Below are 16,459 nucleotides of genomic sequence, written 5' to 3' on the forward strand. Positions count from 1 at the left end.
TTATATACTGTATAGATTAGAATACTTTGGAATCATTCTCAACAGTTACCAAGCAAACAAAGATTACCATACAAGACTGTATACCATGATCATTGCACAGGTTGTGTGCAGCCTACCAGCATGTAGTCTGAGTTGTGATAAAGTAATTTTATTTACGAATCTTTAGGGTGGTCCCTTCAGTTAACTAAGTAACTAACTAAGTAAATGAGCCCTTACAAAATCATAGCAAATCAGGATACAAAAGGATAAGAAACTGATTTGAAAATAATACATTCGGCTAAGTTGAAACATTATTGAAGCTTTGTACTAAGTCCCATTTATCATAAGGATTGGTGAACGATTGTACATGATATTACTTATGGTTTATTGAAGAAAGGGCATTGTCGGGAGATATTCCGACAAAGGTATGACATTATGGGGAAGCTTGTGAAAAATTAGCCTGGAATCTTGCGGAGAGGAGACTCGGGAGCTATAATAGGTTTGGATTCCAGGCTAGTGCAAATTATCACGGTCTTGGCAACAAGTGATGGGCGTGGTTCATTCGGTTGCTATGGACGTCTTTGGGTGTGAACGCTCCCAAACGTAATTTCATGGTTTTGGTATCAAGATCGGTTTTGAAATGTGGAAAGTGATGTGTGGTAACTTACTATATAAGTTATTATATAATGTACTTTATTCAATTTATTATTATTCATTCTTCTAAACATTTGGCAAGTTTCCATGAAACCGGTAAAATGACACGTTTGGTTGCGGTTCAGCCGTCAGAAAAATAAAAGATGGCGGCGTGTAGGGAGACGTCGCTGTCCAATATTCTCGTGGAAGAGTTTGAAAAATGGCGAGAGGAGACCCAGGACGACTCGATTTTCCTTCTTGAGGTAAAGTAGAACATTTTCCCTTCAAACTGCGTGACTCACATGGAATGTTCTCTTCTAGTTTGATTGAAAACGGCGGTGTACTTGCACCGCTTTTGCCAGTGCAAGAACAACGGTGATATTTGCACCAAGATATCGCTTTAAATCCTCCCTGTTCATTCGTGTCAGTTTCACAAACGCGGAAATGTATCTTTGAGCTGTCCTACACCTGGTATATCTAACTGGTGGGCATACGATTTTAACTGAGCCTTTATTATCGTATTGATAATTCTTTCCCCTCTCGTAATCTTCACAAATATTTGGTTTCTTCCTGTATGGAAATGTGGGTCAAAAAGTAGGCGAACCATAATTCACCGACAGTCTGCATTCAAAACACGTCCTTTTCCTTCCTGGCACCTCGATACCTTTTTCCAGAGGATGTGTTGAACGTGAGAACCACGCGCTCGTGGACATGACATCACTGCTGACGGAATTCTGGAGATGTCTTTTCCGTCTGTAGAACAGATGTCGGTGACTTGTACTTGATCATGACTAGACTTGCTCACGTACCTTGAATAAAACTGCACAGCAAGGATATTTCGGGACACTATGATTTTCGTATTTCAGAACGAAGCCACAGAATAAAGTCAACTCCTAGCCTTCATGTCTACTCGAAAGATCAGAAAAATTACGGAAGAGGAAATCTACACTACACCAAAGCTGTCATATTGTTGGGAGCACATTTGAATATTTTGTGCAATGTGTTTTTAGCCGAGGACAACAGGAAGATGTCTAGTACTGTCCACAGGTGGTCCTATAACAGAGCCACCCCACATCTGCAACCGGTTATTAATCAATTAAGGGACAGACCCCAAGTAGAGTGTACACATTTACTGATTTCTACAGTATGTACACATCTACTCCTTCCTATGTACAGTGTTTTCATCAATTAATTCCAACAGGTACAGAAAGCACCACTACATCATACGTGTAGATGTTATTCAACTGTCAGTATATACCACAAGGTGATTGACCTTAAAGTCAACTTCTGGAAAATTCTGATATTTTCAGTTTGCTCCATTCATGATTAAAATAGTAAAACGGTTTGAACCGTTTCAGCAAAATAGATAGAATTATTTGTGAACATGAACGCTCCATAACGGTTTTGTTCTGTTTTATTCTGAACCTGCTACCGAGGTAGTCTGCAATGGTTCAGTATAAAACGGTTTCGCGGAATTGTCATCTTGAACGCAAAATCGGTGCAGAACCGGTTCACCTTGATGTTTATGATGTCGTTCATCCGGGTACATGAGGTCATAGTTCGCGTCGTCACTTGTGCTTTAGTGCGGGAAAGAGTGAAAGTTTTTCGGCCATGTTTTTGAATCCTAACATCTTGCTATGACTCCCAAGTCAAGTTGGTCTAAATTAGGCCCAATTTATACAGAGTTTTTTCAGATATCTAAAAATCCGCCGACATCTGAGCCGTAGATGTCTGGAATCATTTATACACACCGACAGGAAGTACCGCAGGACTCACGCAGCGCGCTGATTGCACTCGTGACCCTACTTAACCTTTTGCGCGCGTTTCAAAATGGCGGGAGAACCGCCTGTGTTTTTCGTCATGATGAATATGGTATTCTTTCTTTATCTGACTCGCGTGTGGCTAAACATGATATGTGGCAGCAAGCAAGGGTTGAGCGTAAGAGGCGTTTGAGGTACCGGGGAAGACGACAGCGACCGGTCAGAATCAACGCTGCGTTCCTACTCGCTGCCCTTGTCGTGTCGGAGGGGGGAGGGCCGATCCTCCGAACGATCTGGCGTCACGAAAGAAGTCCGTCGTCCGTTTGGGAACAAATGGTCCTTGATGCTAAGAAGTTTTATCGCCCGCCAAATATGCAAACTAGCGTGAACCCCGACCTCCAGATGTCTACTACGCGACACATTCTGTTTAGACGTCCGGCTGGAGCGGTCGGGGACTCCCGCTGAGTTGTCGGGCGAATGCTTCAGAGTGGTCGGCTGAAATTTTCCCGACATCTAAAAAAACCCTCATTAAGACCATAAAATTCCTGTTTAGACACAGAAAAAAGCTGTCGCCTGGTAGATATCTGCAGTCCAGATATCTAGACAAGCTGTGTGTAAATTGGCCCTAACTCTAATGAGGAAACGAGAGCCCTGATATCTATTTGGGGGGATCAGGAGGTCCAGAGGAAACTTGATGACATTCATCGGAACCAGGAGGTGTACGAAAAAATCGCCAAGGGACTGAAGGAATGCGGCTTGAACAGGACAGCAGTTCAGTGCCGATCAAAGACACCTAAAGTACAACTCTTGGTTAGCGCACGGAAAAACTGAAAGTTTTACCTGAGTCTCAATAGGATATTTTGGCCACGTTTTTTAATAATAGAATCTTGTTACGGCCGCCAACTCGAGGTGCGTGATCGCAACAGACTTTGCATAATAGGCAAATTCGATGTAAACCATTTTCAGTGCGGGTGCATCGCGGACGCAAAATGTAAACCGTTTCAATTCGGACAATATCCGAAACGGATGAATCGTGAACAGGGCCTAATAGCACAAATTGTGATTATTATGATTAAAGAAGGTTATAAATGGATTTTTTAAGAAGAGACAATGTTTTGACATTTATTATCTGTATCTATTTAGGGGTATTATTTTCCTATGCCTAGCACTGTGCGTCAGCTTAGCAGCTGTCCCTTGTGAGGGCACTGGCGAGTGGCGAGTATAACCAATTTGGCATAACACAGCATTCGAGTATTGTAACATCAGTTTTCTTTTATTGGTTGAAAAAAAAATTCATGGGGAGTTTCGTCAACCACTTTATATTCATTTCAATAATCTGTATAATATTTAGTAAGAAAATTTCAGACCAACCCTTGTGCACATTTAAAAGGAATTATATATCATAAACCCACAGATGATATATGGGTGCTATTGATAGATTTGCACCTGAGTAGCTCAGGCTTTAAGTGCCTACTTCTGCAGGAAAGCTTATGTAAATTGACATGGAAGAATCTTAACTGTCGGGAGACACCTTGAGGCTATGGTAGTATGTCATTAAATTTTGCAGAAATTGCTTATGTTTCCAGTGCTCTCTACAGCAGAAGTACAGCTACTGCTGGGTAATTAGCCTACTGATAGGCACCAAGGAAGCACGCATGTATACTGATATATAATATAGTCTACACATGCTATTTCTTGTGATACTGCAGTGTAAGAATATGCAATGACCCTGTGCATTGCAATTGTAGACTAAATGTGTGTACGACTCGCACATATGAAGGAGCCAAATCTCAAGACAATGCATTAAAGCAATGCTGGTTGAAATGATGATTATACATTGTAATTGAAATTAATATACATCACAGTATGTTGCTTTAACTTGCAACGTTGCAAGCTGTTTATAGCTAGGGGAAAACGACAAAAATTGTGAGGAAATTTTAAGTTATTTTCTTTGAGCTATTCTCTTCCAAGATCGCCCCTTGATACTCCCTGTCTCAAGAGCTCTACACATGTACCTCTCAAAAATCAGTGTCCAGAATATGAGATATCAAAACCAGAAGTTATGCTGTAGTACCGTAGAAAACCTCTAGGAAACCAATTATCAAACTTGACCTTGGTTTTCCTGACCCCTGCCCACACAACAACTATCATATAGATCCATCCACAACTTCTCTGACTCCAGTTATGCTGTCCTCACACTATAGACAAACACACAAACGGCACCGAAAAGAATAACATTCTTGGCGAAGGTAATTATACGCCAAAAAGCAATTACTCAAACAACTGGATATGATTTTGGAAACGGTCAGACGTTTCAAGTAGCATCCACTACTTTTCGTCAGTGACTGTGAGCAAGATCAGTTGAACAGCAGGTTTATAACCACGAACTATGAATTGATATGCAAATAAGGAGAGACAAATTTTTAGATAGTCCAATAGAAAGCGAATTAGACAACTCAAGACAAGGTAAAAGGGGACAATAGCTCCTATTGTTTTAATATAGGAGCTAAAGCTGGTTTGCCCCCAAGGCTATGTCCCCTTTTACCTTGTCTTGAGTTGTCTAATTCGCTTTCTATTGGACTATCTAAAAATTTGTCTCTCCTTATTTGCATATCAATTCATAGTTCGTGGTTATAAACCTGCTGTTCAACTGATCTTGCTCACAGTCACTGACGAAAAGTAGTGGATGCTACTTGAAACGTCTGACCGTTTCCAAAATCATATCCAGTTGTTTGAGTAATTGCTTTTTGGCGTATCTTATTACCTGGATGTCTAATCTTCATCGACGTATGAAGGTAATTATACACCATGATGGTTACATATTGGACTGCATGTCCCTTTTATCAGTTTTCTCCTTTAAAGCCGCCAATTATATTAATATGATTTTGACTGGTTGGTGGAAAGAAATTTCTGGCCTCTTTATGTCAAGCTTGCAAATGCATAATTTATTGTCCAATAATGAGCCCCTGTAGTTTGCAGGGTTGCCAACATTTTAATGAGCAGCCCTTACAGACTCTGAAATGGGCAAAGCTCCAAAGGAAATCCTCCATTTTTGGGACAGATTTTGCACAAACTTGTAATCCAGTTTCCTGGTAGCCAGAAAATACCCATGTATACTTTTTCTATATCATTGATATCAAATTGCATGTTTTTTGTTATCTTCTGGCCATGCAAACTACTGTAAATGCATTTAAGTTCGCTTTTTTTTTCCACGGTAACAAGGGAGAATATTGTTCGCGGTGGTTTTAAGTTTGAAACAGTAATAGCGCTACAGTCATTGGAGGCAAAAAGTTTCACAGTGGTTTTAAGTTCGCCATGAAGAGCTCACCGCAAAAATCACGAACATAAAACCAGTAATTGTTCTGTGCATCCTGATTGAAATGTTCCAATATATATTCACTTGAAAGTTCATCTGTATTGGTAGAAGTTATTATGTAACAAAGTTAAACAGCAATTTCCAGCACAAAAAATTGACTTTTAAGTTACCCAAATTTTCGACTGATCAACTCCAGTCTTTATCAACGAAGGAATGAGCAATCCTCTGCCTCTGTGGGGTTTGATATATATTCTTTGATTTTCCTTTGCGAGGATATACTATATAAAGTAAACGTGAACAGAATATGATGTACTATAAAGTTCAACCCCTTTAGGGCAAGACTGAACGTCTGAGGGACTGGCATATACTTTAAGTACAATGTACATGTAGGCTGTCTGACCCTTAGACAAATTGGTAACAAGTCTGCTACCTTTGCTGTCATTCAGCTGAAGTGTAACACTGTATATCTTTTGGAACCAGGAAAAATTTCTGTCACATAGACAACATATGGGCCATGAAGGAGGAATGGGAGAGAAAAAATCTACTGTATAAGACAATTCATAGGTAATGTGAAATCATGTACTCAAATCAGACAAATAGATCATAGACTGAAGCAAGTTCTTATGTCAAACCGAAAGAGGTCATTTAAGAAAACACACATCACTCTGTACAGACATAACAATTATAGCATTTTAAGACAAACAACTTGATTTGTAGACAAGAAACACTGTGGTGATAGACATGCCACATGTATATGTTTCCTGTTTTCTTGTATCATCACTAGTATCACACATAGAGCAATGAAGAAATAATCTATTCGGTTTGCTGTGTTTCTGCTAAAAGGAGAGTCACTTATCATAGGAGTGGATGCGAAAGACACCGGAAGATGAAAAGGCTTCTTATTATGATGCAACATCATTTACAGATTTCTATCTCATATCTAGTAGACACAATTGTGGATTATTAGATTCAGAGACATGATATTAACATTGCTGCCTGGCAAGAAGTACTTGAATAGAGGAGAAAATGGCCTGCACCTGGCCTGAGCATAAGCCAGTCTTTCTATTTTTCAAGCCTCCAGCAATGACGCAAAAGGATCTCATGACGTGTGTATCCCAGTGAAGTGTCCTACAGCTGTGTAGAGTTGATGTGTTTATAACATGCTTCAGACAATGCCTGAGTTAAGTGTACTTCTGTGTTTCAGGCTGGTATGGATGAGGATGAGTCAGGGGTGATGAACCTGTTGCTAGGTGGAGAGCATGAGTTCAGGCTGCGCTGTCCTCCAGGTAAGAAATATCTGCTAAGCTTAGATATTTTTCTTAACAGAATTGCTGCACCTTGATACTTTTGACATGTCCTACTTGTAGAAAATGTCAGTAACTGTTGCACGTGTGCCAAATGACACTTGCTCAAGAAAACGGATGAAATTTGGAAGACACTTGATGAAGCAACTGGATCAAAATTTGGAAACTCCTTATTGGGAAATTTCCTAATTTTATCCAGTTGCTTGAGTAAGTGTCATTCAGCAAATCTTATTACCTGGATGTCTATGACTTCTAACCTTCATCAATGTCACAGTTCTTCGCCGGTAGTGAGTACTCTTCTTGAAAAGAAATCATCCCAGTCATTGGAAAGGTTCTTGACTCTTGAGATATGAATTAGCCTGTATATGGACCTCCCAAACTACCCTCAGGCTGATATTTTATGACAATGCCACAGGCCATGTTACCTACAACATTCAAACATAATACAGTTTTAAGTGATATCATAAAAGGTATTATTATTTCATGTTTTGAGAGCTGTTGATGGACTAGAGATTAAACTCATGAAGGTGAATTTAGCATAAGATTAAACATTGTTAGAAAAAGGTACATAGTGATGTTTTATGTTAACTAAGAAGTTGTTTCTGTTTCAGGCTATCCTCACCATGAAGAGAACTTCTTTGTGGAGTCCCACTCTTCAGTTAGGATGTGGTGCAATGCTTTAAATGAGGTAAGGCCCAAACCACAAAGCATATATGATTATGAATATACAAAATGTATAGAAATTATTAACTGTTCCCATATACCAGTTAACCATTTTATGACGAAACTCTGGTCGCCAAAATCTACCTCATCTCAAATTACAATTCTCAAGATTCTGTCAAGCATTATTCTAAATCTAAGGATCACAGTGAGCAGTGATAAAGTATATGGAGTCAAAAATCTCTCATTTAATTCATAACTCCAGGCAAAATGTATTGCTTTTTCAGTCAAAGACGGATGGTACTAGACATTGGGAAGAAGAAAAATATTGACATTTTCTTGCTTATCATGCATTATTTCTGCTTTAAAGACAAGAATAACATCAGTAATGTTCTCAGCATAACCTTTTGAATATAGTTTTTCAAGCGACGGTGTCTTCTGCCATGATGATAGATTTTAAACCAGTTTTACTGTCTATCCTTACTCTTATAAAAATATTGTATAAATCATTGTATTAAGTAAACATTCAGCAATATCAAATCCTCATACTGTCACATACTAGGATGTCCCTGTTAATCTTTCTCTCAATCTATCATTTAAAGTTGGCCTTTTATTCAAGTGACATTCAGCATAGCGCAATATTGACTTTTATTAGATCCACGATATGACAAATAGCCATGTGTTAAGACAACTAAATGTCTGATGCCTAATGCACAGAGAATATTAATATAACACAGTGTATTAGGCAACCCACAGGAGGGCTAAGACCAAGGGAAATATGGATACACCATGTTGTATTCTTTTTATGTCATCTCACCAAAAACACACATGCCTATGCAAAATGCAGCAGAAGTTGAGAAGATTTTGGTGTCTTCAAACAACAAAACAAAAAATTGTAAGAACATCAATTCCCATGCCCCAACCAGGTATTCAAATTTTTTACACTTGTACACAGTAAGCATGTTAGAATTATTTTATGGAAGCCTGTGTGATACAAGTGGAATCCCATTGGGTGTCATAAAAGACACATATGTATTAAAATGTTATCACAGCCCAGGTGTGACATAAATGAACATATAAATCAATTAAATGTGTCATTTGGTACAGTATGAGTTAAGGCCAACTTTGATATTGGTATAGTTTTACTCATTTTTATTTTCATTTTCATTTTGAAAGATGTTATTTGATGTCTTTATCAAGCCATTCTAAAGTGAGAACAATGATTTAAGTTAAATGCATTAAAAATATTGATGTTGAAATGAAATATATATGTATATCATCATTTAAGAAGTCTTTATAAATGATAAAAGAAAGTCTTAATCCCTAAAAGCTGGTAATTACTTGCATCATGATATATACAAGCTGTTAATCAAGTCTTGGAAACTGAAACTAGATGCTTTAGGCATGAGTTACTCTGAGACATAGCCTATCTATTTTATTTCTCACACAAATTTGCTGAATTTAATTACTCCCACACAATGCTGTATAATGTTGCATTTCCTTCCTTCACTTTGGGTGAATACCAACATCTCACATAATGTTGCTATGTTTCTGCATGTAGAAGTTGTTGCTTTTAGTAAGAAATATTGGTTGATATGAGTTATCGAGATGAAAACAAGAATGCTAAGGCAACTCATGCAAATTTGGACCAAAAATTTGGATGCATGTAGTATGTAGTGTCTTAGTAGCTGATTTTATCATTGACCAGTGCAGTCTGTGTATGTTATTCTGTACAGGGCACGCCTGTAAAGCAGTGTGGTAAGCACTGAGCGTTCCTATCCTGTATAAAGAAAACAGAAATAAATGAATATATAAATAAATAAGGTTAGATGCAGGTAGATGTCAGAAACACCTGCATACTTCCAGTTCTACCTGCACTAGCCTGCAGGATAACACACTCTGATTTTTCAGTTGTTTCATTCTTCCGTTGCTTCCACAGTATCTGCTGGATGCTCCAGTGAGACTGACTCTGTCCAATGTGCTGAACAAGTAAGTGTGATTATCGTCTCCTTTTCTCCATTCGGCGTTGATCCCAGGATCTGAAAACCAAGCAACAGATAGCCTTTTCATACCACTTAACATTCAGGTACTACAAGCTTCCTGAGAGAAATTGTTTTGCCACACACGTAGCAGGGTTAGTCCAGCGGTTAGTGACCCTGATTCTGGACCATGATTTCGGTAATGGAAAGTATTGCAGCCCTTGGGATGAGATGTTGGATCTGAAAACCAAGCAACAGATACTGAGATAGCCTTTTCATACCTCTGGCATTTAGGTACAATTAAGCTTCCTGAAAGAAATTGTTTTGCCACATACGTAGCAGGGGTAGTCCAGTGGTTAGTGACCCTGATTCTGGACCAAGATTTTGGTAATAGAAAGGATTGCAGCACTTAGGACGGGACATTGAGTCATGTACAGTTTTTTCCCTTTCAAGCCAAGTCTCCTTTTCATAATGATCCCTATTCATCTGTTCTTAACTGGTAAGATTTGTAATACATACTGAATAAATCTTCCCTGATGCAGCTTAATTGCAGACTAAGGAGTAGTATTGAAAATTCCTAAGGGTATTCCAAAGGAAAGTCTGTGCCGCATCAGTGCCATTGCGCACTTTAACATGATAGGTATGATATTGGACAAGGTAGTTTATGCCTAATCATAATGATGAGAAAGATTTAAGGAGCCTCGTTAGAAGACATTAACCTCCGCGCCATAGTTGGTAAAACTCATCTCAGACAGGCTTTTAGCTAGGATTTACAGACAGGGTGTTCAAAAATTGTTTTTTTTGGGGGGGGGGTGTTGTGCGGGGGGGGGGGGGGGTTCTGGGCATCCAGGGGGTCCTCTGGGGTGTAAAGCTGCAAAAGAGATTATCTAATATCTTTGTTACATCAGTGTAAGAAAGATGTCCAAAAGACGCATAGATGCATAGCTAGCTAGCTAATACCTGATACATTCAGGCTTTATTCTCTGAAACAACAGTGAAATCCTGATCACCATTAACCTCTAGCACACTGAAGTAGCCGTTTGGCACCCAATTGCCTATTCGTTACAGACTGAGTTAGGCAGCAGGGAGAGGGTTAAGTCTCTGTTTCTTGGCTCCATTTCAAACTGCCGTGGGTCCCCTTCCCCTTCAAAGCTTCATCAAACCCTTTTCCACAAGACTTGCCACAAGTTGAGACTCAGCCATCCCAACCTTTCTGCCCACTTGTGAATGATAAGTGGGCTGGGGTTGCCTTTAACTTGGAAAGGTCGCTCTCTTCAATCAAAATACAGGTCAAGAAAAGAAAAGGCACACATAATTGGTGTAGAGAGGAAAGCTCCATAAAATTGGAAAGAAATTGCTGAGATTTTGAGTCGACCTGGTCATGATATTGTACTGCTATGCATGAAACTTTTACCATTGATTTGTTTCGCAAGGCTTACTTAAACTGTTAGTATTGACTGTACATAGTAGGTGAGTGTCTTTTTCCTTTATTATGATTCTTTATGGTTGATCGCTTTAACCAAAGAAGGATGAATTTGTTGTTCCTGTCCTTCATTAAATGTAGAAAAACTGCAAACTGTTAGCTTAGGGTAAAAAATCTTGGACACTGTATTATGTATTCTGGGTTGTGAGCCAATGACACTGGGGTTGAGGCAACTACTGATGTGGAATCTGATAATAAAACTTGCATCATTATATGATGGTGTCGGACCAAAATTGAACTGGAGTCCCATAGGCTTTAGTTGGTAAGCTTATAAATTTAATGAAAACCTAAATTTTGTAATGATATGAATATCAATTTTCTGTAAAAAGTAATGGAAATGGGTACATACATGTAGGTGATGTCATTTTTCCTCTAGTCTTTTGTTAAGCTAGGCAAAGGTTATATATTTCTGGCTGAATACAAAATTACATGTACCATGATTATATCTTTTCATGCATATGTAGAATTGTAGATTACCAGAGATGCCTCTTGATGCTTCTGTAGCAGACTCTATACAATGGTACAATATGATAGTATGTAGTTTCCTGTATCATTCACAATATGTTTCAATGATTTTTAATAGCAGTTTTGGTGCCTGAATAGTGACTTTTAAACCAGAAAAAGGCTTGTCCTATGAGTATTTGACCATTCATCTTGTGCTTGTATGTTTGTTCTAAACACACTAAGGATGATTTTAACCCTTTCTCTTAGACCCGTGGTGTGTCCCAAAAATCTTATATCTTGATTGCTACTCTTGCCAGTACACAGCTGTCCATGTAGAATGGAAATAGCCAAGCTCAGCCCAACTTCATTTGTGTCTTGTTGTGTCTGCTCAGCAGAGTTTGTTTGATCATGTCGATCAATGTGAGAACTGTAGAACTAAGAGCAACGTAGGGCCGTGTAGACTTGCCCGGCTAATTTGGAAAAGTGCAGCATTGATTTTCCCGCAGTGGTAACGAATGCTGCATGTTAAACGATTCCTGAATGACAGGTTTCACACGTCTAAGCACGTACCACTTCTGCAGTGTCAGATCCTTGTGTGGCTGGTACATTTGGTAGGCATGGAATCTCCCAGAGAAGTGCTGAAAGTAAAAAAAAAATAGAATTTCTATTCTCGACTCCTCCAAACTCTCATTTCTGCTGCGAAAAATTTTGTCAGTGCAATTGTTTTATGTGTCTATATGTATATCAAAAAATTTATGATATAACGGTGGATTCTGGTATAGAAAATTCAGGTCCAGTTTAGGTCTAGAGGATCAGGTTCAGGTCTGTACAGCGTACAGTAGTACAACGTACTATATCATAGAAAGCGGCAATGGAATTAGTGTAAATGAAATCTTATGATGTAATCATCCTATTGAACGTTAAGTTGGCTGCACATTGCACAGTACGCCTAATAAACTCTGCTCTACTCAATTCTTGTTGCGTGCCGCTTGCAAGTTTAAAGCTGCCCCGAAATGTGTGACCACCTGCTAGTACCGTTCGTTTTCTAATCAGTCCCAAAACTGGTCCACCGCTTCTTCTCTGGTCCAGTTTTTGATTTTCCAGACTAGTCCAGCAAGAAATAACCAGTTTTGCATTTTGGGACTCTAATGGTGATATTTATCACCCATGTGCACTGACAGCTATGGATATGGATACAGTCACCTCACTGAAATTCTTACCTTATGTGTAGCTCATGCATTCTATAGACTACCATTACCATTGGAATGCGTCATTGCTTGTGATCAAAGAGGTTGTTACTAGGCATTTATGATGTCCTGCGTCATTCTCCTTCAGGCAGCTCAATTCCATACAGCAATAATGGACATAGATTTGGTCCTCAAGGATTTTTCCAAATATTACTTAAAGGTTAATGACCCACCCCGAGGTATATATGCTGTTATAAGGCCTGGTCATTTGCTATTACCACCGAACAAAAACATTAAAATCACCAATGAGCAATGCAAACATTATTATCATATAGCCTATACAAACTAACACATATATTTGAATTGCTACATATAATGCATAGATTCTTTAATACTATACATGATGATGTAAACACATTTGAATGTCCCATTTCTGAGAAACACATTTGAAAATTTACATTTGTCCTTTCGGCGCATAAGGAGATTACGAAACCAAAATTTCCATATTTTGTAACATTGTATTTGGAATGATGACTGTACATGTGTATTGTAGCTTGTTGTCCTATGTAATTTATATTGTAGTCTTTATGTCAGTTATCTGACTCTGACTATCAAAATAAGTTTATAAGTTTTGACAGATATGCTATCCATGGATTGAATAATTAAGTGAGCTAAATTGTTACAGACTTCATCTTGCACGTGTTGGAATCCACGTTTATGTAATTTAATCTATTTTCCCTGTATGTAGTTCATATATTATTCAATCCTAAAAGGTCTGAGTCTGCTTGATGATTTAATAATTAAATGTTAACTCTCCATATACATTTCATCAAACCTAATTATTGATAGATTTGACTTTGGACCAAGTATTTTAATGCACACAGTATAAGGCATCAGGGAAAAATCTAATACAGCTGCTACATATGTCTTAGTGCTTATAGCTGTTACACCGATTTGTTCTAGTTAAAAGACTAAATAAATGTCATTTCAAAGCAATGTTATTCCCAATAAACTATACAGGCTTGTTGCATATGACATGCTGCTGAGATAAAATATATAATCAAAATGCTGAGCAGTCATGATCAGGTTTGGACTATTGCTCCTATATATACTTTCACATTTTATAGCTATGGGTCCGATGTTTTGTGTTATAGTTCTATCTTACACGGTAAAGATCAAAAATACCCTTTATTGAAAACTAAAAAATCTTGAAATCTCAATAGTTTTTCTGATTTCGGAATTTTTCAAGAAGCTTTCCTTAAGATCATTCTTCATGTAATATACCAGAATTATTGAGACTGTATTTTGTCATGTTTCAGGGCATCTTCTCTACACCACTCAGACAGGAACGAGCTGTCGTCATCGGACGTGGAGATGGATATGTCAGAGGTGAGCACAAATGTCAGCCATTTCACAGTGTGTGGAAACAACCACAAACAAGCTATCTGCCACCAAAACATCATGGCCATAGCATGTCCAGGTCAAAAGGTACAGAAAATGGAAGTTCTGTTGCAGTACCAAGGTCACATACCAGGGCCCAAAATCGACCTTGACCTTTGTTTTAGCAAGATCTATCAACATGCTAAATGTCATCGCAATCCATTTAAATTTTAAAGGTTCTTGAGTTATGCTGACTACAAACATTTGGAAACACAGACACACACACACATAGACACACAAAACAATATCTCCATTTTTCATGGAGATAACAAGTCTGTAGAGGATATATAAACCTCCATGAAGTAGTTATGGTGTTGATTTTTAACAAAATATGTCGCAGCTGATAAGTCCCTGCCAGAAAGAGCTTGCTACCCTTTAGACAAGCAACAGATGTTTTGATGGATTGTACTGCACTACTTTCAAGATGGGGAGGTCAGTCATATGTACCACTACCAGTCAAACTTTGTACCTTGTACAATTGTTATGCAACAAAGTTATTATAAAGTTATTAGATAATTCTGCAGTACCTGAAAATACTGCTACGGTACCCAACGTTGCCATGCATCATCGGGGCCTCAATAACTACCGACATGCCAAAATTCAAACAAATCCATCAAGAGGATCTTGAGTTATAGGTGCAAACACAGACAGAAACAATACACCCATATATGGGAGGAGGTGAACCTCCTTTACATACATTTATGTACCTTCACCTTGGAGGTAAAAATATACACATACTGGATTGAGATGTTGATTTCGGAGTATAAAAGCAGCTGACAGAGCTTTGTAGCTTACAAACACTAAAACAGTCAGCCTTTCAGTACCAAGGACAGCATAGGCGCCTATATCTATGATGCACAAAATGTATTGATGTATGTCTGACATCAAATAAAAAGCAAAGTTTTTGATGTTGATTACGTTTTTGAAGCTGTCTTGTTTTCTTTATCATGTTTTTATTCATTAGATATAGATTCTGCCACAGGTGCCCTTGGTGACCTTTTTTTCTGCTTTATTTATTATGTATGGTCAGGACGAAGATGAAGAGATAGAAGAAGAGCAAGAGGAGAGTCACGAGGTTAGTTGTCTTATCTTATCTTTGGCCCCTCTTATTATTCCTGTTATCGTAGTGTGTGGCATCTTTCTTCAGTTTCAAAGTTTGAAGCTTTAAGTTTACAAGAGCAGAAATGTACAGGAGTATTGCTTTGTTGCAGTCTTACTGATATAAAGTAAAGATCATAATAGCTATAAAGAATGCGGTTATACTCTTCAAGATACTTACCAGAAGGGCAAGGGTTTGAATCTTATTATAACGATACTCATCCAACTGGTACTAGACATTATAACGTCATAATTGTCAACTGGCTGCTTAAGCAAAAAGAGCCACAGACGTTAACTCGTACGTTAAACCATCGTATACTGTCCAAAACACATCTTCTAACAGTAGGACAATAGCTTCCTGTATGCTACACCTAAGCAGAGTTTTTGGCATAGATGAAAAAGAAAAATTAATGTCATCTCAGTTCTTAACTAAGAGCTATAATGTATAAGCTAAGCCTGAAGGCAGTAGATTATGTATCTGCATCAGGACTGACGTCACCGGTATTAGTCTGACCTCTCCTTCGGGCAACTGTGAAAACCTTTTAAGCAGACACATGCTTGGGATGCAGGGGATACAAGTGGAAGGTCGTTTCATCTGACTCTAAGCTCTTAATGGTCGACCTTGATTCTCTGCGTTCCATACAAAGTTAAGGTGAACGGATGAGAATGATGATTGTCTGACCTGAATCAAAGGGACGGCACCCTTTAACAGTTCAGTCATGGAAAACGATTTGTGCATAAAAGCATCTGAGAGAGCTCTGTAGCCTACAAACAGCCTTTCAGTACCAAGGATAGTACTATAGGTGCCCTTATCTATAACCCACAAAAAGTTCAAATTGTATTGTATGTTTGACATCAAATATATGGCAATGTCTTTGATGTTAATTGAAGCTGTAAGGTTTTCTTGTCAAATCTTCTATCACAACAACACCAGTAAAGCCATTGTTGCCAAACAGACTGATAGTGATATTGCTTTGAAGTGCTCATAATCTCGTGGCTTGGAGTTACATGGCCCCTGTTGAATGCCCAAGGGAGCCCCTTTTAAAAGCCTATGAACTTCCAGATGTTTTGTGTTATATGCTAAGTGGCTTATCTGGAACTTGTGACCAAGCAAAATACCATAGTATTCTGACAGTTCTTGTCAGTACCAATGGAAAGTATTTGCCTGGATGTCAC

The 16,459-nt window shown here is 38.4% G+C and overlaps 1 protein-coding gene across 4 annotated transcripts in view; it reads left to right on the forward strand.

The window, feature by feature from the left end:
- The first annotated feature begins 755 nt into the window (after positions 1-755).
- Positions 756-16,459, forward strand: part of LOC136445370 (uncharacterized) — a 39,595-nt gene continuing 23,891 nt past the window's right edge. For all 4 annotated transcript variants that reach the window (XM_066443342.1, XM_066443346.1, XM_066443343.1 and 1 more), the window contains exons 1-6: positions 756-875; positions 6,893-6,974; positions 7,604-7,680; positions 9,592-9,641; positions 14,065-14,134; positions 15,216-15,260. In XM_066443342.1, the coding sequence (XP_066299439.1) occupies positions 777-875; positions 6,893-6,974; positions 7,604-7,680; positions 9,592-9,641; positions 14,065-14,134; positions 15,216-15,260 (423 nt within the window). In that variant the 5' untranslated portion in view covers positions 756-776. The remainder of the gene's footprint in view (positions 876-6,892; positions 6,975-7,603; positions 7,681-9,591; positions 9,642-14,064; positions 14,135-15,215; positions 15,261-16,459) is intronic.

This window comes from Branchiostoma lanceolatum, chromosome 11, assembly GCF_035083965.1.
Source record: "Branchiostoma lanceolatum isolate klBraLanc5 chromosome 11, klBraLanc5.hap2, whole genome shotgun sequence".
NCBI classification, from domain to species: Eukaryota; Metazoa; Chordata; class Leptocardii; order Amphioxiformes; family Branchiostomatidae; genus Branchiostoma; species Branchiostoma lanceolatum.